General features: G+C 30.8%; 1 protein-coding gene across 1 annotated transcript in view; it reads right to left on the bottom strand.

Annotated features, from left to right (window-relative positions):
- Positions 1 to 16,728, bottom strand: part of LOC145333277 (uncharacterized) — a 135,776-nt gene extending 119,048 nt beyond the window's left edge. Inside the window, exons 1-2 of the mRNA XM_080178408.1 lie at positions 16,708 to 16,728; positions 11,271 to 11,384 (exon numbers count right to left, since the gene is read on the bottom strand). Coding sequence (XP_080034534.1) covers positions 11,271 to 11,384; positions 16,708 to 16,728 — 135 coding nt within the window. The remainder of the gene's footprint in view (positions 1 to 11,270; positions 11,385 to 16,707) is intronic.
- Between the last annotated feature and the right edge of the window lie 10,142 nt (positions 16,729 to 26,870).

Below are 26,870 nucleotides of genomic sequence, written 5' to 3' on the forward strand. Positions count from 1 at the left end.
TAGACAAAATTTACCCTTCTGTAGATTTAAAATTATTGGTTAAAAAGTTTGGATACTACTAGTTTGGAACCAACCAATCAAAAGTTTTTAGATGAATGAGATGAATATCTGTTATAGAATATTGGGTACCAACTATTCGATAAAATTCAGTTAAAGTACCCAAAGTTTTGAGCCCATGAATAAGGTAACATGGTTAAAGAACTTTGGGTACCAGTGAAATTTACAGTCAATTATGTTAGTAATGACTAATAAATTCATTACCATATTAGTCGACATAAACAATTGAAATTTTTGCCTCAATAAATTCTTTTAGACCAAAGTGCCCTTATTCAATTTGAATCTGAAAAACGGGTTCTGTAGTAATCTATACTTTGAAATTACAGTATATTAAGTGACTGGTCTAACTTACTATTGTACTGTTCTGCTGACCAAGATGTATGCCTAAAGATCCATTGGTATGATAAAATTTAGAGGTACTGGTGTAGGACATTGTAATATAAATTAATAACCTTATAAAAAATTGTGTATAATCCTATCTTTAGTAACTTACAAATAATCATTAGGATGAAAATTGATTGAATATTAATGAATCTGCCATTGGTCCCTCCTTCCCTGATTAGAACAATGTAATTCCAGTTTCCAACAAAATTTATGATTTGCACTGCCCTTACACAAGTGTTTCTTTACTGTCGGCAATTATAGCATGCTTTGTAAAAAAGGATAGAGCTATTTTGATTTATATGTTGCAAAATTAAGCCAATAAGACAATAAACTATTACACAGTAATAAAGATAAGATATATCTTTGAATGGCAACATTTTATTGTTTCTAGGCCGGTTTTAAGCTATTTTAAAAGAAGGTAGGACAACCCAATTAAGAAATACCTATCAAAAACCCCTCACAGAAATGGAAGAGGTATACAAAAAAACTATGCTTATTCTAGCGCAATTTTATACAGCATCGTTTAAACAGCCCATTCTTATTCTCTTTCTCTCATGGGGTGCTAGAAGATTGAGAAAAAAAATGGTCCGTTATCCGTCAAGTTAGCAAAATCATAACTTTTTTAGCAGTGCAGGTATATCCTATAATTAGGTTTGTCTGTTTATTATACATTTTCACACGAAATGGAATGCACCTTAAAGCATTTTGCTCTTAAGAAATTGAATGATTTTTTTGTATTTAGCAGCTTTTTAGTATTCCAAAATATTCTAGAAATCAAACCACTGATAGCTGCTTTTAGCTTAAAATTGTAGCTGTCTTATTTTAAGACAACAAGCTGCCAAGTTTCTTCAAAATTTCAATATCAAAACATGCTACTTTTATTTGCTTTTAACTGCAAAACTTCCAACAATAAGTGAATTCGATAAAGTTTCATTTTGGTAGTGATAACGATTAAAATGCTAATGCTTACATTTTATCTCTCTTTCTTTTTAATTTTTATCTCTCTCTATCTATCTATCTCACTGTTTTCTTTCTACTTTTATCTCCTTTTATGCAATAAAATGATGCCTTATTTAATGCTCAGTAAGGGAGATTTATACTGATAAAAAAAAATATTTAATAAAATCTTTCCTTCTTATGAACTAAAATTCTGCTTTCGGTAGCTCTTGTGATAGAAAAAAAGTCAGAAATGGATGGGTACATTGTACTGTAAATTACAACGGTATCCAAAATTTCATTACCACATTACTTATTCTCGTCCATTGTCTTCTGGAACAAAGTTCTGCATATTTATTCAACCGCCATTGTCTTATCCATCCCTGTTTTAACATGTTTTTTTATACTTCAGAAAACTTTTCCCCATCTCTAATCTATCTTTGTCTATTATTTGTTTTAAATAATAATTGATTCTGAATCTCAAATTTAAGAAGCACAGCTTATTTATATCAGTATGTCGGTCAGTGAAATTGATATATTATTACTTGGAAGTTGCACCATATATTCATATACTCAAAAAAGTGATGCTTGCAGCTGAATAAAATAACGATACACCCCATCAACCCCTTTACCCAAACCCTTGCCTCCTACTGACTGAAAGAACTGACCAGTAAATGAGGCAAGCTAGATTGACAAAAGAATTTCCCCTGTCAATATAACCACGTATATCTTATATCCATTGACGCGTTATGCCCCAGTCAAAACTGCTAGTATTATCTCGAAAACGTGGTTTTAAAGGGATAAGACAAAAGTAGATTAAATTATTGGTTGAAAAATTAGGACACTCCACGTAATGAACCTATCAATTAAAATTCATTTTGAGACACTGAAGTTGATAAGCCAACGAATAAGAAAACTTTGAGGACTATTATAATAAATATACCCTCCCTCCCAGCAATTTATAAAATGTAGTTATCTTGTTATTGCTGCGCTACCTATGGCCTTTTTAGTCCTTGTATTTTCATTCAATTCTCACGCCTTAATACAATCTAATCTAAATTCATATTTTCAACACTGAGAATCATTCCAGGGAGGCAGGGAACCATGGGCTGTCTATTACACTAGTCCCCAATGTTGGACCAACAACTTTGGGGACTTTAGTGATTTTTTTAGTTGATGTTTCATCATGTTAAGTGCTCAAACGTTTCTACTACTAGTTATTTTAATCTACAGAAGGGATAATTTTGTGTATCATCATTAGGGTTGTACGTCAATTTATCATCCATTTTCTTATTCCTTTAGATTCCTGGACACATTTACAGATTAGTTATCAATATAAATTTGCGATGTTTCAACACATTTTTTTCCAAGTTTAGTACAGCGGTCCTTAAGATATTTTTGTTCTTATATAAAGGAATCTTTAATCAAGAATCTTAAAGGGATAAAACAATAACCGATGAGTTAATGTACATAACCAATGATGCCAAACAAAATTGTAGATTAAAATTATTGGTTAAAATAAACCAACAAATAAAAATTAAATAAAAGTCCTTAAGGTTGATAAGCCAACGAATAAGAAAAAGTTGCTATAAAATTATGGGGACTAGTGTAATAAACAGCCTAAAGTCACCTCCCTCCCTGCGTTTTAGTTTTACTGCGCTACTGATGGACACATTGTACAGAATTGTCCTTGTTATTGTAAAATCGAATTGCTACGAGCCTGAGAAAAATATCTTTTTATTTGATAAGATAAGTAAATGCCTTTCTGTAGTAGTTTTTTTTATTAGTAGCGAAGCTACTATATAATGTTTGTCTGTTGGTCTTTGTTGGTTTTGTGTTTTTCCCTCTCTTTAATTATTGATGTATGTGTTTTAAATCACTAAAAGAAACTATTAAACAGTGTTTATCAAAGCTTGATTGGTTGGTTTAAACTTTTCAATCAATGATTTTATGACAGGGGAAAATTTGTAGTCAATTTAAGATGAAAATTTGGACATTTATCGGCCAGTTCGTTCCTCCAGAAGGAGGAAAGGGATGGGGTAGGGGGTTAATGTGGGGTAGCTACAAGCATCACTTTATTAGAGTACATCAAAATCTGGCGCAACATCCAAGTAATAATATATCGAATTTTCTAACTTTATCGTTCTTGTTTTATAAACTCTTTTCTTAAAACATTCGCTCTGGAATTTAAATGTTATTTTAAACATTTCAACTATGGATTGATCCATTAATTTTTTTCTTAGATTCAAAAACCAATTATTGAGAACGCTGTCTTTGAATTCTAATGTTTAGAAGCGAAGCCAAACTATGATTATCAATTTATCGTTGTCCGTTTGTCCATAGAAGAAACTATAGCAGCTGCAGAATCTGTTTGTTGTTTAGTTATGACGCAGTATGCGCTACCAGACACGTTTACATATTATGTCAAAGTCGCGGATTTTTACCCTGTTAGACTGGAATCCTTAAATTGACATGCAATTTTAGTAGTTTATGAAGACTATAAGTAACTAAATAAAAGTGGTCATAGCTGACATATTATCGACATGCTCTTATTAAAAGTATTATCCCTGTTAAATCTTGTTGATACGTGGTTGAAGCGTTTGAATAATCAACTTAATGAATGAACTAGTCCAAATTCACTTAAGTTTCCTAAGTTTTATAAAACTTTGGGGACTATCAAACAATTTTTTATGCGGGTGTCGAATGATATAACAATAGCCTGCAAGGTTAGCAGGTTCTCGTGGGAGAATATTTTGGTAATTGCAGGGGTGTACAGTTCCGGGGAAAGTGATACGCAATCATCAACATTATCCGGTAGTAGCCAGGGATATAGGGGACATCAACATTATCCGGTAGTAGCCAGGGATATAGGGGACATCAACATTATCCGGTAGTAGCCAGGGATATAGGGGACATCAACATTATCCGGTAGTAGCCAGGGATATAGGGGACATCAACATTATCCTGTAGTAGCCAGGGATATAGGGGACATCAACATTTTCCGGTAGTAGCCAGGGATATAGGGGACATCAACATTATCCTGTAGTAGCCAGGGATATAGGGGACTTCAACATTATCCGGTAGTAGCCAGGGATACATGGGACATCAGCATTATCCGACTCTTCCTCCTCAAGTCCCCTAGAGGCATCTAAGGGTGAAGCCGCTAGTGTTATAATAAGTCAGTAATGATCTGTTTTCTTAAAGTCCTACTGTCGAAAAAATTATTTTTTTGCCTTAGATTACTCATTCCTTTTTTCCACACACACACACACACACATATATACACACATACATATATACACACATAAACAGACAAACAAACATTACATATAAATATGTAATATGAAAAAATTCACATAAAACTAGCAAAATTTTATATAACATTTGAAATGTTAATGATTTTATGTAAAAAGTAGCGCAGCTACTCTATATCGAGCATCGGGATGGACGTCCATTCGTTATCGACATAAACTTAGAGAGAGAAGGGGGACATTGGGTTGTTTATTAAAACTAGTCCCCAACGTTTTCTTATATGTTGGCCTAACACTTTTGGGGACTTTCATTGATGGTTGGTTATTAGAACTAATGTTCAAATTGTTATCTATATAATTTTGTGTATCATCATTGGGAATGTATATCAATTTGTCGGCCATTGTTTTATCCCTGCATAAACCATTGAAAATATATGACAGCATAACAGAATTTTTTTCCAGAATTGTAAACACCTTTAATTCAGCCGCAGAGGGTGACAAAAGTCAAATTTCTTTTTAAAACCAAAGTCTAGCAAAAAACAAGGATGACAATATTCACCAATTACGCAGCTTTTATCAATTTAAATAAACAGTAAATATATTATATTGTCATGCTATTTCAATATTTTATGTTCGTCGACTATATAGGTTTGAATCAAAGTGGTCATCGCTGACATATTAAAGACAATCAAATTCAAAGTTGTTTATCCAACGATTAAGAAAACGTAATAATAAAACTTTGGTGACTAGTCTCATAACAGTCCAATGTCCCCTCTCATCCTGTATTTTAAAAAAGTTTTCTTAGCAGACATATTATCTACATGCTGCCGTTATGATATCAATTTTATGGCGTTAGATAAAAGCTATTGCTGACATATCATCGATATAACGGTATTCTATTACCATTAAGTGACAGTCTTATGTTGATATTATAACGGCCGAAAGCTATTTAAAAAACCTAAAGCTACAATATTAAAAGATAATTAGGACATACTGACGTACAACTTGTGTTATAGAGAAGCTTTCGCTAGTGACTGTCAAAATTTTAGATCATTTCAAAATATAAGGGAAATTTTTTGGATTAGATATTTCCGCTATGCCCCCCTCCCCACCATATGAAAAATATTATTACTCCCCCCACCCCCTTTTTATATGAGTGGTACTCCCCACCATTGCCATATTTGATCATGCCTATTTCCTTTATTAGTTTTTAAAGGCATATCTAACCTATTTTAGACTTTGATTCTTAAAAATTACTTTTTTTTATGATTATAAACAATACTAGGGACTTCAACCTTCTCTAAATAGCTTGAAACCTAACCAAGACAAATACTAAAACTTTCATACAAAATGTGGAATTATCTGTTTTAGCCGTTTACGAGATCTGACTAGACATGCACACTTCTAAACATACTATTACTTTTTCTTAATAATAATATCTTATTCGCCTGATATTCACATCGAGATTAAACATTAGAAACAATAAAGCCAATGTAACGTAACGGTATTCTAATAATGAAAGCCAACCTAAATCTTATTTAATTCACTTGTCGTCGTTTACCCTCAAAGGGTCTTGTTAAAACCGATCCCAACCTCCCTCCCTTTTTTGATTGTTTGTTGATTGCTTTATGTCAGATTAGGTTATGTTATATTGGGTACTTGGTAGCCCGCAGGTATAAATAAGGAGTAGGTCGGTGGGTTTTAATGTTCGACGGGAACTCTGGAAAAGCATAAAATAATCTTATATATTTTAGAAATAAGAAGGTAAAAGATAGAAATGTTAAACTTTTTGTGAAATAGAACAAAAGTAAACAATTCCAACTTTTTGTTGTTAGCGGAGCTACTCTATACCTATGGTTTGTCAGTACGTCCGTCATGCATGAGAAATTCTTGTACTATTCTATTCTACTTTTATTGGCTGTTTATTACACTAACCCCCAAAGTTTTATAGTAACGTTTTCTTACCGTTAAATTAACAACTTCGGGGACTTTAGTAAGTGTCTAAACGTTTCAACCACTAATTTTAATTTACATAAGGGGTAATTTTGTGTATCCTATTGGGGAATGGTTACAATTTATCGGTCATTGTCTTAACCCTTTTTATTCCTGGGTAAACATAACATATAGTATTTTTTTAAGGATGAGTTTATATTTGAGCTTAATTTAATTTTTGAAATATTTTCTACTTATGCAAATAATCAGCCTTGCCTTTTCACTGAAATATGCTAATTTACGCTAGTTTTTACCTACTTTTTGTCAGACTTTCCTGTTGTTATATTGTAACAATGGATATAGAATATACGTGGATATTATGACAAGAGAAAAATTGTCATTAATTTAGGTTGCTAACATGGAAATCATTTATTGGTCAGTTCGTTCGTTGAGGTAGAACGGGTTAATTGAAAGTATCGTTTTTTTTAAGCCCGCTGCGAGTTTTATTTTATAAGAGGACATGAAAATCTGGAGTAATATCCATGTAATGATATATCCATTATTATAACCCATTTTTGTCAGCTTTCTCTAGGTTTTTTGAGAGAAAATTTTACCATATACGTAAATGATAAAAAAGTAGTTAAATAAACTTTCAAAAGGGCGATTATGTGTGATTTTAGCGACGCCTTACATGTAGTTATGTATGTCGATAATATGTCAGCAATGACTACTTTTAGCACCTTTAAAAAGTGCATGGTGGGCTTTTATCTGATATTATGCCCCTTGCGGGATCTCGCTAACAGCTGAACGATATGATTCTACTTATTTAGCTTCTTATAGGTCCTGGGAAGGCATGTAACTATTTTTGGGGAGGGTACAGCCACCCTACAAAGACAAATCGCCCCTTCTAATTTTAAAAAAATAAAATTGAAAGGGGGAAGGGTGAATCCCCTCCCCTCAAACTTCAAATGCCCATAGATGCCTCTAGAGGCGCAGCTATTAGTATGATATATACTAATGTACATATTACAGACTCATACTTATCTTACCTTTTATCTTTATGAGTTTTTCCAATAGAGATATTAAAAAATATTAAAGCAGCTTTGCTACTGAACTATTTGTCAGTTTATCAGAGATACATGGTAGTTATTGGTTTTTAGTGGTAAAGGATTAAAATATGTCCGTTTCAACCCCAAACAACATAGTTAATAATAATCATTAGAATTGTAAGTCAAGATAATGATTCCATGAACAATTAGGTAACAAAAAAATACCATAACGAATAAATAAGTGCTAAAATTACTTTTATTTATGATAAATTGACCTAATTTCTTATAGTTAGAATCTTAAAATAATGATTAAGTATTTAAAATTTTTCTCTCTATATTATTTACTACTTCTTTTATATGTCGGGTTGTATTCATAGACTAATCATAAATATATCGGCAATAATATTACTAACCGCAGAACAGGGCAAATTGAGATATAAATAAATTAGCATAAAATTTATATAAACATTTTTTATTCTCTCTCTCTCTAGCTATGCCTCTTTCTCTGTCTTTCTCTCTCTCTGTCTCATTCTTTCTCTTTATCTCCTTCTTTCTTTAATTCTCTCTCTCTCTTTCTCTGATTCTCAAAAATATTTTCCAAAGTTTTAATCCACATACTACTTGCTCTGAGGTGTTCTATCTAGAAAGTTTATTACTTCTTTAAGATAAAGTTAAGATTTTACAATTGCTGTGCTATTTGGAGTCTTTCATAGGCCAGGGGTTGATTTGAATTATGTAACATTTGTGTATTTTCAGCAAGAATGAAGGGGACATTGGACTGTTTTTTCACTAGTCCCCAAAGTTTTATAATGACGTTTTCTTATTTGTTGAGGACTTTTGTTGAATTGGGCAGTTCAATAAGTTGAGTGTCCAATTGTTTAAACCACTACAGAAGGTGTCATTTTGTGTATCATAATTGGAGATGTACACCAACTTATCGCCCATTGCCTCATACTTTTAGATCTCTGTTTTTTTTTTAATCTTAGAGAGCCATCGAACGATTGGTCATTGGAAAATTTATTGTCTTAAAACTAAAAGACGCCTAAAAGTTCAGCTTTTTGTTTTTACTGTTTTTGAAGATTTTTTTATAAACAGGTTAAATTTCTATCTTCCTGTCTACCATATTAGTTTCTATGCAGTAGACTATATTTTAGTAAATAAGTAGTCATTGCTGACTTATTATCGACATATCCTAATATCTGTCCGTCTGTTTGACCGGCCGAAACGCCAGAGGAAATGTAATTAATTTTTTAGTAAAGATTCCTTTGGTCCGTACTATATTTTCTAACTTATTTGTCAGTATGTCTGTCAGTACATATAAACTATTTTCTTTTTTGGGAAATGACTGCTTTTAAGATAGTCTTTTGAAATTTACAATGCCGATTCCCATCAACAACTAACATACACTCTGCATGCTGTAACTTTATATAATCTTTGTTTTCATTGTATAATATGGATATTGTCATCCTAATTTTAAAAAAGTTATAGTATACCCAAATATAAGCGTCAAACTTAAGGGTTTTAAGTTATAAATTATCCTATTTAGAAAAAAATACTTATTCAAAAATGCACGTAAGGAGCGAAGATACTCTACTCTACATATTGCTACATCTGTATGTGTGTTTTGATTGTGCTAGTTCATTATTCTTGAATTAGGGTTTTTAAGCAACTCAATATTCCAACAAACATTTATACTATCTACTATATAGTATATACTATAACTATCGGAATAAAATTTCCTTTATAGTTACAAGTTTAGTAAGCTAAAAATGTCAAATAATGAAAAAAGTGAAAAAAATGGGCCATAAAAAAGTTATAGTAGTTTATTTTTTGGCAGAGAAGGGGTTGAATGGCCCTCAAAAATTTATGGATGGATATTTTTAGAACGGGGGTGGGGGCGAGGGGTAGGTCACCCAAGTGAAATGCGTAAAATCTTGGGCAAAAATTTTCTACATTTAAAATATCCGGAGATCCGAAAGCCCATAACGGATAGCTATGATTGATTAATTAAATATGGGGATTCCTGTAAAAATAAGGAAAATAAGGGTGTAATTTTGGTTTGACTTTATACGATTTTCTGGGGGATCTAAGAGGAAAAGAAAATGGCCGATGAATTGATGTAAAGCACCAATTAATTTACTCAAAATTACCCCTTCTGTAGATTACAACTAGTGGTTGAATCGTTTGGACACTCAACTTAATGAGTAACAATTCAATAGAAATACCCAAAGATTTTTAAGCCAATAAATAAGAAGACGCTATTTTAAAACTTTGAGGACTAGTTTGAGACACAGATCAATTTTGTTTAGACTTTAATGGATGTTGTCATACTTGTTAAGACAAGAAGTTAGAAAAGTGTTCTAAATTTAATTGTTCCTAAAAATATTGTTTTACAACCAGTTTTGTCCTTTTTAAACTCAGAAAATTTCCTTTTTTTCAATGTTTGACAAATACCTGTACCCTCTTCCTCATTTAGGGATCTTAAGGGATAAGAGAATGGACGATAAACTGACAATATACAAAATTACCCTTTCTGTAGATTAAAATTATTATTGGAAAGTTTGAAACAAACAATTAAGATTTAATGAAAGTCACCAAATTGTTTGAGCCAACAAATAAGAGTAATTTAAAAAACTTTAGGAACCAATTTAATTTATAGTCCAGTATCTTCCCCTGCCTGCCGTCTTGCTGTTATTATATCAACATAAAACAATATAAATATTTCAGAAAATAGCATGTCAATAATATGAGAGCCATGAAAAAATATTGAAATTAACTGTCTAAAGGTGCCAAAATGAAGGGGGTGTGAAGGGAGCGGGGTGATTGAACCATTCAAATGAAATATGGTAAAATGCACAAAACAATCTTTTCTTAAATCCTCCTTTTACAACTTAGAAGAAAAGAATTAACAAGAAAAAAACGTATTTTAACAGAATGGGGGTAAAATATGAAGGGTTAAAACCATGGATCTCAAGGGATAAGACAATGGACAATAAACTGATGAATATATCCATTGATGATAAATACAGCTACTCCTTTAGTAAACAAAACTATTGGTTGAAACTAGAGGTGGGCCGGATATCCGGTCATTTTCAATATCCGGCCGGATACCGGATATTCAAACTATCACTGATTTTTAACGCAGGAAATCCGGTTATCCGGCCGGATATCCGGTAAATTGCCGGATATCGAACGTTGGCCAAATATCCGGCATTACAAATCAGCCGGATATTCGGTATCCGGTATCCGGCCAAAAAAGTATCCGTCCCAACCCAAGTTGAAACGTTGGTCACTTAACCAATCAAATTTAATAAAATTCCTTAAAGTTTAAAGGTATCAAATAAGAAAATATGATTATGAAACGTTGGGTATTAGTGTAATTAACAGTCAAATGTCCCCTCCCTTCCTGGTATAAACGTTGGCAGTAATAGAACAATGTAGTATAAATTATATTAAACCCTTTCTGACATCCAATACTGGCCAGATACAAAAAAAAACATAATATTGATAATTTAGATTAGATTATTTTGAGAAGTGATTTTTGACATAGTGGTTATAGTCTTTTTTTGGGATGAACATTAATTTATCGTCCATTGTCTTATTCTAGATAGAGAAAGACAGTAAATTGTATTACAGTATTTGTATAAAAAAAAACTCTTACCTTTTCTACTTCGCGCCATTTCTCGACGAGGGCGAAATGTTTATGTATATCTTCTTCCTTGTATTTTTCACGTTTCCCGCCGCTGACGCCGTTTTCATCCCGCCATTCGTCGTTCTAACGGTATCGTTTATTCAGTTTCAATTAGTGCCTAACTAATAATGCGATTAATAGAAAAAAATCTCAAAAAAGGCAGAATACTTTTGCAGTTTGTTCTTTATTATTGTTAATATGATGGTTTTAGTCTATTTTCAAAGAGAAAGAACAACATTTTATCTCAAAGAATAAAAAAGATATATTTTAATATTTTGTCAAAGATCTACATTTTGCTGATGGGACAATAACCCCTCTCTTTTTTTAAATTTACTCGAGAAATCAGTAGCGAAGCTTTTTTAAACCATTAGCTTAAGAAGGAAAACAATAGAAGAGAGAGAGAGAGAGAGAGAGAGAGAGAGAGAGAGAGAGAGAGAGAGAGAGAGAGAGAGAGAGAGAGAGAGAGAGAGAGAGAGAGAGAGAGAGAGAGAGAGAGAGAGAGAGAGAGAGAGAGAGAGAGAGAGAGAGAGAGAGAGAGAGAGAGAGAGAGAGAGAGAGAGAGAGAGAGAGAGAGAGAGAGAGATAGATAGAGAGAGAATAGAGCGTAATTGCCCAATAGAGATAAATTTTAATGCTAAGACTGGGAGAGGTGATGGAGGTATTTCGCAAGCGAAAAAAAAGAACCTTTCTAGTAATATTTTTGAATAAGATAAGAAATCTTTATTATAGAAATATTATTATTGAACAATCAACAATTCAAAATATGGAGGTGAAAATAGAGTTCAGTGTTCATAGAGTGCCCAACAGTCATAGAGAAAAAAATAAAAGAGAGGAATCGAAGCAACTAGAAGACGAAAATAGGCAGTGGGTCTAGAGGCCTACTCAGCGCTGTTGCCGCGCTAAAATTTATTGCTATTCCACTACTTTTCAAATGGGAGGATTAAAAATTATTAAAAAAAATATTTTTTTACTTTTTACTATTTCCATATTTAGGGCAAGAATATTAGATTAGATATTTTCGTTTTAATGTTTTAATTAAAAATTACATAGAATTTTATTTTTATTTAAAAAAATTTGTTCATGAAAGATGAATCCTTCTATTTCTAAAAAGGGGGAAATTTTTTTCATAATGAACATTCAGCTGATTCTGACCGCCCACCGCTGTTTGCTAAATATCGCTTTTCTTTTTATTCACATTATTATTTATGATTGACTTACAAAAAGCCCTGGGCGGCTTTTGATTTTCGTCTGCTTCTAAATTTAGGGATGGGGAAGTAGTATTTTACCATGAAAAAGGGGTGAGTATTCATCCTCTTATCCTTTTTCCTTATGCCAACAGTAAATTTAAATTTTTTTTGTTTATCTATTGTGATTTTCTACTACTTATGGACTGTGTCAGTGTGTATCTAAAATAATCCTAAGACTTGAATCTTAACATAAATAGAGCAAAACCATCCCGAAACTTATGTAAGGCTTTGCTTAAATAAAAACCTTAATCGGATTAGTGGTTAGGAAAATCTTAACCGATATATTAAAAACATTTCTATTATTCTATATTCTATACCTTACATTTTTCTCAACACGTGAAAGACAAAAACCCTTTGATTACACAACTTTTGTCTGGAAGTTTCATCTGTGCTATTAGGAGTTGCTAGTCAAAAAAACAGTAGGCATAACATTTTAACGTTTCTAGTATGACTTGCAAAGGTTCAAGCTCAAACCAGACACCTTCCCTAACGCAAGCATATACATATATAACAGTAAAAAGAAGAGTTTTAGGCTGTCTAGGTAACTCTATCGTTTTGAGTCAATCATTTTTACTGCTTTGTTTTTTTGGCTATGCATAAAAATAATAAAAAAAATACTATTTTGTTTTTTAATTTGGAATAGAATAAGAACTTGTTTTTATTCAATTATAACTCTATTTTTTGAAACAAACTTGCTGAAGGTTGGAAAGTGCCAACAACCCCCTTAAAATAAAATAAAAACATAGCCTATTTTTCTTTTTGACTTGTTTGAAATAGAAAGCAAATCTACAACTTATCTTTTGGCTAAAACTTTCATAAAAAAAAGTCTATTTCAGTCCTAATCAGATACAAAATAGCAAAGGTTATCCTTAACAATAATAATTACATCCAAGCTACTAAGCTACTAAGTTGGAAAGAAGGCCTTTACTTATTCAATTTAAAGGGGGGTATTTACAAACTACAATAACACCCTCCCGCCCGTCAAAGAAGTTTCTATTTCATAATCGTGTACTGCAACTATAAGCATAAAGAAATATCTACTAGATAAATATGATCATGCTTATGCTCAAATTCATTGGTTGAGTTGAAACAGGCCAGTAATAATCAACCGACCGACTAACAAAAAATGTATAGAGCAGCTTCACACCCAAAAATCTGATAAACTTAAATGTCCTTATAAATAGCCTTCTATGTTACACAATCTTTTTAGTCGCTTTTCATAAACCCGATGGGTGGGTGACCCCGCCCCCTCCCCCAAACACCCAACCCTGCAACTGATCGCTTAAAAAGGTCAAGTTGGTTTTTAGGACTTTGTCCAAACATAAAAGCATTTTATAAAGTGTGTATTTAAATCAACTAAAAAAAGAAAAACAGCCATAATAGTTTTTATCGCCTCGTATCATAAACAACTTTCTGCAGATATTTAAAAAAAATCTAAAGATTAAAACCAGTTTTGTAGCCCCTAGGGTTAAAAGGCCCGGGCTCACAAAACTGCTATTAATTTTATTATTTTTATTTTAATATTATTGGAAAATTGTCTGTAATACAATGTTGTACATGATTTTTGAGTATTGCTGATAACTGGTTCTAATCCAGCGGATATCAATTGGTTTCGAAGCCATACTGGAAAAGATTATTACAGCCTAAAAAATCTATTTTTCCTTTAACTCTGCCGTCTTAATTAAATTAATTGTTTTATAATTTTTTTAAATGTCTGACAGCATGCCGTAATAATAGTTAAAAACAAACATATTACAATGTTCTATTTAATTCAGTTGTTTTGCGACCACACCCCTCTCGTTCGATTCTTTTGAAGCCTAAAACCTCAAAAAATGTTTGTGATCGATTTGATTAACTTGACATTTTTGACACAAGAGATTCGGACAGTGGGAAAAAAGTCTAAAAAGTGGATTTAAAAAATTACACAATTTGGAAGTAAACTACCCCCTGAAGTAAAAATAAGCATTTCTCTTGAATAAGTAGATAAAATATTTTTTTTTTATCAGGGTTAGGAAAGAACTTATTGTAAGAACCCCGCAGGTACAGCTTGAATTAAAATATCAAAATATCAAAGTTTAATTAAATTCAGAACTATCAAAAAACTATTAAAACGTCATAAAATGAAGCTAAAACAAAGATTTTATGATTAAATATTTAAGAAATGGCAATTTTTTCAGATTGGAAATTTTGCATCAAAAAACTTATTTTTTTATAAGACTGCTATTTTTTTATGATTTTAATGTTTACAATCCAATATTTCCCACTGTATATTGAAGCAAGAATTGGGGAAGGCTAAGTTGCGGGGATTGAAATAGATAAATGGTAACAGTATAAAGAACAAAATTAGGCCTTAATGTCAACTTAGGCAACCATCTACAAGTATTCTCGTAAACAAATAAAAGATTAACAAAAATATCCTTAGAAATCCTCATAATATAAAAGTAACATGATGTCTGTGTGTTTGTATATAAAAGGATCTCACTAACCGATATGGTTCTTCTATGAAGTAAAACATGTAAAAGAGGAAGGTTTATAATAAGTTTATGTGAGGGTACATCAAGCCTTAGAGTTTTACATCTACGTTTTAACGATAGTCTAATAATGTCATTATGTATGCAGTTTGGTTGTTATTATAAAAACACAAAACAGTTTTACTAATTTTTTTTCAGAAAACTTGTCTTTTTGGTGCTTTTAGATAGATTAAACGGTAAAATAATAAAGAAAATTATTGAAAATTTGCTAGGCTTTGTTACTTTAAACACAATTTGTAATATAACATGATTAATTTTCAAATCCATTTTTTAAGATTGAAAGAATAACACACGAACATCTTGCTACCATATTTTCTGTTATATAATGTAGTAATTTTTTATGGTCAGAAGCATAATATCTTATAACAACTGAACTGATTGGGTTCTTTTTTTAGTAAGCTTTACATAGGTACTGTGATATTGTTAGGCTTTTTCTAGCCCCTTTTTATACAGATCCACTAGATGCTAGAGGCAGGGCCCCTAGTATAAAAAATAAGAATTTTTCAATAATCCTAAAAAAAGAAAATCCATACAATGATTCTTTTTATTCAAAGATTTTGATTAATTTTTTTAAAAATATGCAAAATTGTAAAACAAGATAAAATTTGAATGAATCATAGAATTTAGGGGTAACAAGGATGATTCACGTCCAATAGAAGTACACAGTGGCGTACAGAAGGGAGGTGTTAACACTCCATTTAAATTTGAAATTTGGAAGGCATGCCTTCCCCCTTTTCACCCCCAAATAATTTAAAATCAAAATGCACGCCATTGAAGGAAAATCCATATAAAACAAAACTTGACCGAGTGATAATTTTTTTTGTGAATTCTATTTTGCTGTAGAATTTAACTATCATTATTTTGACAAAATTTCTTGTATGCTAAGATGATATAGACTTGTCAAATATGGTTTTAAAATCCCATGAGTCATATTTTTCCTACAGACATTTAACAATAACGTGAAAAATACATCAATGACTGACCAACAGACCAACGGAGTAATATATAACTTTGCTACACTTATTCATTTTATTTCTGATAAGAATTGAATTGATTTTATGTCAAGATAACAATATATTTTTTAGTGGGGCAGCTACTCTATAATTGTACGTTGTTTTAGTAGGTCTGTACTTTATTTTAATAAGACTAATCTTAAGTATATATAATTGATAACATATAGACATACTAGCGGTTGTGATTTTGGCATCTATGGGCTCTGTATTGAATCTGAATGTGTGTGGGAAAGAGTAGAAAAATAGACTAAAACCACATAAATCTAAAATCAAAATGGCATAATACCATCCAAGGGTTTAAATAGATAGACAAACATATAAGAAACATAATAGATTGACAAACAGACATATAAATAGGCATATATATCAACAAATTAATAGATTATAAAATAGATAGGTAGCTTATAAAATAGATGGACATATGTATAAATAGTTCGATAGATTTATAGAAATATGTATAAATAGACAGATATATAGATAGATAGACCTGTGAATAGATAGACATATACGTAGATAGACTGATAGACCTATGAATAGATAGATTAAGGCTAAACCTTTGTGATAACATTGAAAACAACGCTTTAGGATACAAAACATGAAATATATCAGTTTTAACAATCTTGTACCACATCGACATTTATTCATTATAACCAAAAAAAATATCCTCTAACATAAAGTTTTAAGCTTTTTTTTCTGTAGCTAAGGATCTCACTAACCGCTGAACCGATATCAATCTCCTTTAAAGCGATGTTTTTTTATAGGCCCCGAGATGGTTTTAGCCTATTATATTTTTAGGAATATAATATGGTTTTAGGCTATTTTTTACCCTCATTAGAATATAAAGACTTTAGAGAATAGGGTCGCAGCCAATAGTATATTAGTGGTAGAATAGGATAGGAGAAAGATTTAAAAAACGAATTCTCGTATACAAAGATAAGACAACTGACAGGAATTTGCAATTTAATGGTCATTAATCAAATTCTGCAAATGTATTATGATAGCAAATAATCAAAATCGCAAATGTCCTGCTTTTTAGTCACTTATATTAATTAAATGTGTGTGCTTTTGCAAATAAAATGATAAATTAAACGTTTTTAGTCGGTTTTATTATTTTTTTTTTAGGCTAAATACTTGCTAAATTTTGCTACATTGTAAGGCACAGTTGTTTAAAACACACTCTGAGCAGATTTTCGAGTTTAGGCCAATTTTTAGATTATTTCATTTTTATGAAAAAAACGGCCAACTTTTTTATTTAACATTTATCAAATTTTATTATAAAAAAATAGAAGTGCGATCGAATTTTGCTGTAATTTTCAGCGTGATATAAACGTGCAATCATTTTAAAACTGAATAAATTGCCTGTAGAATAAGTCCCTCTGTTCTCAGGATACTAACAACAATGTCCTGAAATAGATAGATAATATTAGATAGATAAATAGATAATTAGATAGATAGATAGATAGATAGATAGATAGATAGATAGATAGATAGATAGATAGATAGATAGATAGATAGATAGATAGATAGATAGATAGATAGATAGATAGATAGATAGATAGATAGATAGATAGATAGATAGATAGATAGATAGATAGATAGATAGATAGATAGATAGATAGATAGATAGATAGATAGATAGATAGATAGATAGATAGATAGATAGATATATAGATAGATAGATATATAGATAGATAGATAGAATTATGGGTATAAAATCCAGCTGATTAAATCTATATAATATAAAACACCCCTGAATATAATATTAAATTTTAAAAAGGTGACCATTTCTATTATGTTTATTTTTTATAACCACAAAAAAAAGATATTTGATCTTATTCAATTTTAAACGTTTATCTATTGTAACAAATATCTTAAATTAGCCATCAAATGCTTTAAAATTTTCAAATAACAAGAATCAAAGTTGTCATTTATGTACAACGTTTGAATACTGAACTTAATGAATCAACCAATCAAAACTTCCCAAATTTGTTAAACCAACCAATAAGAAAACGTTTCCAAAACTTTGGGGACTAGTTAATAAACAGCCCATTGTTCCTGTCCCCTCTCTCTCTCATTCGTATGCACACTTTTTATATCTTTTAATATTATCATGAAATAAAATACTTTTTATAATAATAAATATATAATATAACGGAATAAAAATAGTTTTGGGTAAATATCGATAATATATAAAAAAAAAGCTGTACCCATAGCATGTAGAGGGGTTACATAGTCGAAAGTTGAAAAAGGAGGCAGAAAAATAGCCTAAACCAGTTCAGTACTAATGTGAAGCTTTCCTTCGCTCATAGCCTTTAATCGAAAGGGGGAGGGGAAGAAAAATGGCCTAAAACTACTCTGAGGCATTAAGTTTTCTTAAAACTACATCCTATTAGGACCAGCACTTTTTGAAGAAATTTAGCTTTAAGAAAAAAAAACTTATTACTTTACATTACAGGATGATTTTTAAGTTTACGTTTTTATTTAAAAGTATGTTTCTTTTTTGTCCAATACAGTCGTTTTCAAAAACGAATAAGAACCCTTTCATAAATGTTTGAAATTTTAATTGTTTTTTTCTCGTGTATTTCGAATAATAGCTGATATACATCGATCTAATTATAATATTATCGATAATTAAAATATAATATGGCTTGATAGGGTTTTTTACAGGGAGGGAAATGACATTAAGCTGTTAATTGCAAGAGTGTCCAAAGTTTTATACCAACGTTTTCTTATTCGTTGGCTTAACAACTTTGGGAACTTACATTTAATTTTAATTGGTTGGTTTATTATCGTTAAACCCATAATTGTAATCTACAGTATGGGTATTTTTTATCATCATTGGGTGTGTAATTAATTTATCAGACATTGTCTTATTCCTTTAGATAGCGTCTAGGGCGTGCTAACTACCCAGGTTATTGATACAAGTAGGCAAATAGGGAATAATTATTTTTAAAAATAAAGTGGCCCAATAGTACAAAAATAAAACTATTTTCGTAATGTAAATACCATAGTACATTAAATATAAGTTTCTAATAGTATGGCTTAAAATGTGTCATAATGTCTATGTAAACAATTTAGAATGTCGCTAATGTGAAGGGAGTTGATATAAACTTGCAATGCCTATACTTTTCAACCAATAATTAAATTGTACATAAAGGATAATTCTGTTTAGAACTATTGGTTATGTACATCAAATTATCATCTATTGTCTTATCCCTTAAGATAACTTATAATATTTCAACTCGCTTCTACTTGCCATGTCCTTTTCTACAATTTGAGTTTTATAATAATAAAATCTTTGTCTACCTCACTACACAACCCTGGGGTGCTAAGTTCAAGTCTTTGTCCAAAGACAAATAGACAATTTAAAAGCTTCAGATAATTGTTTTTAGTAGCGAAGCTACTCGATAACAAAATGTCCGTATGTTTGTTATAGGAAATTTGGATTTAAAGACTGCCTTTTTAGATATACGGCTAAAATTTTAATGAAGATTTCTCAATTCATAGAGAAAAAGGTTATTTTTGCTTCTAAAATATGTTTTTTTTTTTGAGGATTCTCCTACTTCTTTACATTAACTCTATATCAGAACAGATGTTCTTTATGTTAAGATAAAAATAGTTTTGATATGATTTCTCCAATTTTTATCCTTGTTTTTTCTTCTATACAAATTGATGAAAATTTACCGCAAACTCTTTTGCAAATGAATTAAAGGGGACAATATGGGATAACTTTTTTTTTGCAAAACCCAGTTAGAATTGTACCAAATGATTCTATATTATACGCATTCGCCAAGTGTAACCTATATTATATCGACATAACATATATAATATTGGGGTAATAATGATTTATCGTCTATTGTCACCTCCCTGTATCAACGGGATTGAATCTTTGTAAAGATAAAATCAACAATAAATTTAATGCGCGACGGAACCAAAGTTTTTGTGGTCAATATTTTGGTACCATCGTTTATCATTTTGATGTTGTTTTATATTATTTGTGATGATAAATATTGGCTTTTTGGCTCTAAATTTGGAATCTCTATGATATGTCAATTATGACCTCTTAAGTTTAAATTGTATATAATCACATATCCCTATATAGTATATGGTACCAAACAGTGAGAAAATAAAATGTGGCGTCGCTAATTTAATGTTTTAAGCCCTAAACTTGGTCTTTGCATTCTTACAACTTGTAATTGGTGTACAATAACTACCGCACATGTTTCATGTAATTAAATCATAATAAGAACCGCATATCATCTGTTGGTGTATTTTTTTAAGGTACCATGAGGGATAAGACAATGGACGATAAATTGATGAAAATCCCAAATGATGATTAAACATTTTCCCACGTCTTCAGATTCAAATTATTCAGGAAGGAGGGGAACATTGGGTTATTTATTACACAGTCCCTAAAGTTTTACAATAGCGTATTCGTATTTGTAAGCATAACAACTTTGAGAGCTTTTATTGAATTTTGATTAATTGGTTCAGTAGAATGAGTGTCTAAACGTTTCAATCACTAATTGTAATCTACTGAAGGGGTAGTTTTGTGAATCGTCATTGAAGATGTACATGCAAAATGTTTATGTCAATTTATCTGCCATTGTCAACTGACTGTCTGCTTTTTATTCAACCATTCTTTCAGGTTAAAAAAATTTTAACTCATAATATAGTAACATTGATGAACGTAGACAAATAGTCTAGTAGTTAATTTTAACAAAAGTCGTGCAATCAAATGTCTAGTGTTCAGATTTGAATATTAACAAACCGTTAGTATAGAATTATCTTTATAGATCTGGTGACCGTGATATTCGGTCGATTTGCAATTTTATAACCCTTTATGTCAACATTAGTATTAATAAAAATGGTCATAACTGACTTCGTCATGCCTTAATTATTAAAATTGAGTAGAATAACACTATTATAATAATGCAATTATGACTATTCTATTTCAATTATCATAAGTAGTAATCTATGTCTTTTAAACTACCTGAAATTGCGTTTTTACGGAAGTACCAAATATTTGGCACATTTTTTCATACTTAATACTTCTCTGAGCTGGATCTTTAAATCATTTTAGTGGTGAGCCAGATCGGGGTGCGCCGAATTTCAGCCAATCACAGCGCGGCATTTCATAAAATGCTGTGCTCTCATTGGTAGAAAGTTGGCTCACCCCGATCTGGCTCACCACTAAAATGATTTAAAGATCCAGCTCTGATAAGTAAAAGGGATAATCGAAAGAAAAATTATCTACATCTTCACAATATCTCTATATTTGTATGAAGAATAGGGGTGTATTCACACCTCTACACCCCACAAAATAAATAGACAGACCCCTTGTTGTCGTTATTACACCCCCGTAAACCAACCTAAAATTTAGTTTAAAAAGATGGTGTCGAGGACCCACCCTCCCCCTCTGACAAAACCCTGTGCACACCACTGTTTGCATTAGTCAAATTCTGTCTTTATTATAGGAAATAAAATGTAATACCTATAGTTATTGAAAACAGAAATTTACTGTTTTAAAGAAACGTTACTATCAATACAATGTATTGAAATTTTTTTTGTCTATATTAGTATAATGGATAATATAAATAGTAAATTATTAGAGATCTAGTAAAGATTTTTATATCGACAATGGGATAATCCGAGTAATAAATGTATAAGTATAGATGGTATAATCCAGACAATTACCTGACCTAAGGGGTGTAGACCCTTTTCGTTTTGCAAATTACTTTCTGTTCTTTTGTAGGGACTTAGCTTTGTTTAAATTTCTGACGCTATTAGCTGATTTTAAAGACCCATTAAAAAATCTGGACAAAGTCCCTTGGTAGTTACATATAGCTCATGCCTCCTCTATTAATTCACTAGAATATTGGAGTAGTGAACCTTAAAGTATTTGTTATCTAAAAAAGTTTTAAATCTAATTATAATACGTCTAATACAAAATGAATCTTTTTATTTTTCAACTGTTTTTGTCATTTATTGCTAAAGATGTTTAAATAAGTAGCAGTTTTAAGGATTAATATTTTGTAAAATTACAAAATAAACGTGAAGCTGACTAAAACCCAAAGTTTTAAAATAACGTTTACTTATTCATTGACTTTACTACTTTGGAGACTTTTAATAAATTTTGATTGATTGGTTCAATAAGTTGAGTGTACAAATGTTTCAACCATAATAGTAGATGTACAGGGAACATCAATTTATCCTTTTAGAAACCTGCTTTTAATAGCTTTTGTCGACAATTTAGCATTAAATAATAGTCGTCTGGAATGACATATTATCGAATTACAAATATTATGTCGAATTAAAGAAAGATTAAAGAACTTTTTGTGCTGTTATATTAATATTATCAACATAAAACATAAAACTAGTTTTATATTGTTAGTTACAATTTCCTAAATGGGTCGTTTGACTGAATTAACCCCCCTCCCCTTATTTTTGAAATTTAAAGGATGAAGGGTAATAGATATCTGAAAATAGAAATGACGCAAATGAGTACAAATGATACGCAAATTTTGATCACAATTCTTACGTTTATCTAAAAATGATATCTAAAAACATATAATAATAGCTATTAAAACAATTTTCAAGCACAACTTTTATCTTATTAGGATAACAATTAAATAAGAAAAATATTTTTATCATATGAAATTCGTGATCAAACACCTACATAATTGAAAAAAAATGCAAGACATAGCTTTTATTTTAAAAAAGACTAGGGGCAACAAACGCCCCCAAGAAGCCTCTAGGTGTTCTTAAGGTGGGATGGGAATAAGTCAACCGCCCTTCTACTTTTTAATTTGAGTTTTAATAAGAAATATTGAGAAAAAAAAATTTGGGGGGGGGATTTTAAATTGGGAGAGTGGAGATACGCTCTCCCAAAATAGCTAAAAACCTTCCCTGTACCTAAAAAAAAAGCTTAATTGCAAAGGAAAATTAAACAGAATAAACCTTACTAATAGGATATTATAGATTAAAAAGTATACGTTATTTATTGATGTTATCATCCTTGTTTCACGATTTTGGCACTTTTATAATACAAAATCAATGATATAATAAAAAGCTGATTTAAAAGCAGTTATTTTATGATATGTTATTCGATAACTCAATAAAGTTATTTATAAAGATATAAGGAAAATACGTTTTATAATGTTAATTTTTATATCAATCCTTATAAAACAATAACAGTATGTCTGTTTGTACTGAAGGATCTCACTAACTGCTCAACCGATATTTTACAATGTAGCTTAATAAGTTCAAGAAAGTTTTATAATTGTACCTTAAAAAATAACCCCTCTAAATTTTGAAAACTTTTTCTTTCTAAAACTAGAATTAAAAATAGGAAGGTTCGCATCCCACCCCACTCCCCGACCTCGAGTGCCCCTAGAGGCCTCTAGGGGGCGTAGCCGCTAGTATATGTATATTATAACAAAAACAAAATATTGATTATTTCAAAGCTACCTAAAGATGACTCTTTAGATTATATGCAAAAATAAAATATTGGATAGTACTAGAATTACCAAAACCCAGACTTTTAATTCACCTTTTACATTTAATTTTGATATTTTTTGCCCAGGCGATACAGCACAGAATTAAGATCTAGGATAATATACAATATCTATATTTATATAACAACTAATAGATGTATTACTCTCGGTGTTCAATATACACAATACTACATCCAAAAAGAGGGAATCCTTTATTAAATGGATGTAATGATATGGTTTCCATTCATGGATTGATAGAATAGACTTCTATACTATACTTATTGATAAACTTTATGACATATCATATTGATTGTCTTAATATGTCTATTTTAAATTACTAAAAAAAAAACAATTAACGCAATTCTTATAATGAAAATATGCTGATAAAACATAAGATGATTACTTCAACCCCTTAACTCTCATTTTGACCATTCTACTAAAATATATTAAAATTCAGTAGTAAAAAACGTACGTCAACAAATTTTTGAAGGCCAACACATTAACAGTAAAAAAGTATGTTGATAAACAAACAGTAGAAAAAGGGATGACGAAGATTTTTACAGTATGGCTTTAAAACCGATTAATATCCGCTGGATTAGAACCGGTTATGAGCCATACTGAAAAAGCATGTATCGTGTCGTTTTATATAAAAACTTCTAAATAATGAAGTAAACATATATTGTTTTGCTAGCCCTTGCCTTCGGACGAATGGGCATAGCTGACATATAATCGACATTGCAAACACAATATGACGACATTTTGATGTAAATACTGCATCAATTTTTACAGAGTGTCATTATTTTTTATCAAAGTCTACTTTTAGAGGATAAGTTTATAGAGGGATATAGCAATGTATGATAAATTAATCTTCTGTCCGATAATAATACCCAATTATTGTGTTGTATAATGTATAGCTTATAAATATTAGAAGGGTAAATTTGTTGTAGATTAATCCTTATGTAAATTTTGGAGAAGTAAGTGACGCATAACTCAAGAAATTAGCCGCTAGTGTCTTATCCCCTCTCTAGTAAAACATGATTTTTATGTATACAATGAATTTTTGTTTTTAAAAGTTAAAGTTAAACATCAACAAGGATGATAACATTCTAACTTCCAAAAGTAGCGTAGCAATTAATCTGAAAAGCCTTTGGAGATTAAAAAAACACATAATTGAAATCAATTAGAATACTGTTTCAATATCTATAAACTGACTAGCGGCTGCGCCCATAGCTTCAAGAGGCAATATATTTTGGGGAAGGAGGGGAGGACCTGAATTCATCCAAAGACATTAAACCTCCATGTGACCTATACAAAGCTTCTAAAAAACGGATAACTTAATCGGATCAGTGGTTAGCGAGATATTTACAGACAAACAAAAATAAACCTTATAAATTTTTTATATAGAAATACAAAATTAAGAGTAGCTTCATTGCTAAAGTTTGTTGTTTATTTATCATTTGTTTTGCTTTTAAAAATTTGAATATTCAGTAATTCTAATTTTTATCATGTAATGTTTGCAAAGTCTTCAAGCAACTCGTTTCCTTATTTACACAATTAGGGATAGAACAATGGACACTAATTTTATTTCCCGACTAAAATAATGTTCTTGCCTATCAAATTTACCTTTTAAGCAATAAACAATATTTTTCCTAATTCATACAGAAGAGACTTTAATGCTATTACATAAAAACGTCGTAATTTTCTAGTCCTATGATATAATTTAGTAAGTAATTTTTGTCATTTAAGATCTTGCTAACTACAGATTCCCAAACCGATTGAGTTCTCTATTTAAATAAAAAGCTTTACATAGTTCGCAGGACGGTTTTGTGCCATTTTTTAAAATGGTCCTTCGATGATCGTAAGATCGTAGTTGCTTAATAATTATTTTTTAAAAAGAACATTTATATCATAAAGAATCATTGGGTGCCCTAAAACAGACGTACATACGGCCGACATACCCTAATTAAAGAGTAGCCGTCCTTTTAAAAGTTAATAATGCTTTTATTATGAAATAAAGGAAATAAGTTAAATGATTTTTTACCCTCTAACTTTAATAATTGCCATGAAAATAAAATCATTAGCATTTCCATAAAGGGGGAGTGGAGTGCCTCTGTTAGCCTTGCAAAAACTGTTGACATTCTATCGATATACAATTTTAAGAGATTAAGTTAAGGATCATGGAAAGAAAACGAAGTAGCGGGTTTCGTCGTGTTTTCACAGTAGCTTTTCTCCTATTGTTACCCCCTGTGGGGCCTATTTCATAACCCTTTAGGCCAATCATTAACATTTCCTTACCTAAAATAACAACAAATAAAAAGCTACTGCAAAAATACGTCGTAACCCGCTACTTAGTTTGCATTCCAATATCCAAAAAGTCTAATTACATTATATTTAGTTGTCAATGTATATGTAAGCAACAAGCAATTTAGCATACATCGACATAAACGTTAAAAAAATACATATAGACAAATAAAATTACAAAGCTTCTGTGTGAATAAGTTTTATAAATATTAAAAAACAAACTTTCATATACAAACACAAACAAAAAAAACAGCTATCTTAGTACTGAGGTTTAGCATTTCTTTGGGGCAGGATTTATGCTATTTTGTGGAAGTAACCTTTAATCCTTTACAGAAAGTTTACACCCAAAATATATTTCTTTTTTAAACCAAATTTTAGGAAAATTTGGTAACAGTCCCCCTTTTAATGTGCACTAGACCTCTAGGGGCACAGCCACAAGTAAACATATAAAGTATCTAAATTGGTAGGCATATAATGAGAAAAGCCTGATTATTATATATTACCCAATTTCCTATATATTATCCACACAAACACAGACTGACAGACACACATACATATTCCTAGACTTGAAAATTTCCATGGGATAAACGGATAATTTTTTGTTGTTTTTGTGTCAACATAAGACTGCAAAATTGTAGGTCAGCAATGACCACTTTCATTTAAAGTCAAACCCCTGTCAAAAATTGTGTCGTTATTATGTCAACATAAGTATGTTATAATGGCAATTGGTAATTCAATATTATATCAGCCACGACCAATTTTTATTAAAGCCGTTTAGTCGACGTAAATATAGACAATTTTTTAAGCATCTCAATCTTATGTCAGCCAAGATCACTTTTCTATGTAATCCATATTGTCGACATAAACTCCTGACATTGCATTTTGTCGATAATATGTCAGATGCTACCATTTTATTACACACAAATTATTAGAAATAAAATTAAACTTTTAAGCACTTATAAGAATTGTAAAACGAGGATTA

This window comes from Acartia tonsa, chromosome 12 (assembly GCF_053477335.1).
Source record: "Acartia tonsa isolate MP-2025a chromosome 12, ASM5347733v1, whole genome shotgun sequence".
Classification (NCBI taxonomy): domain Eukaryota; kingdom Metazoa; phylum Arthropoda; class Copepoda; order Calanoida; family Acartiidae; genus Acartia; species Acartia tonsa.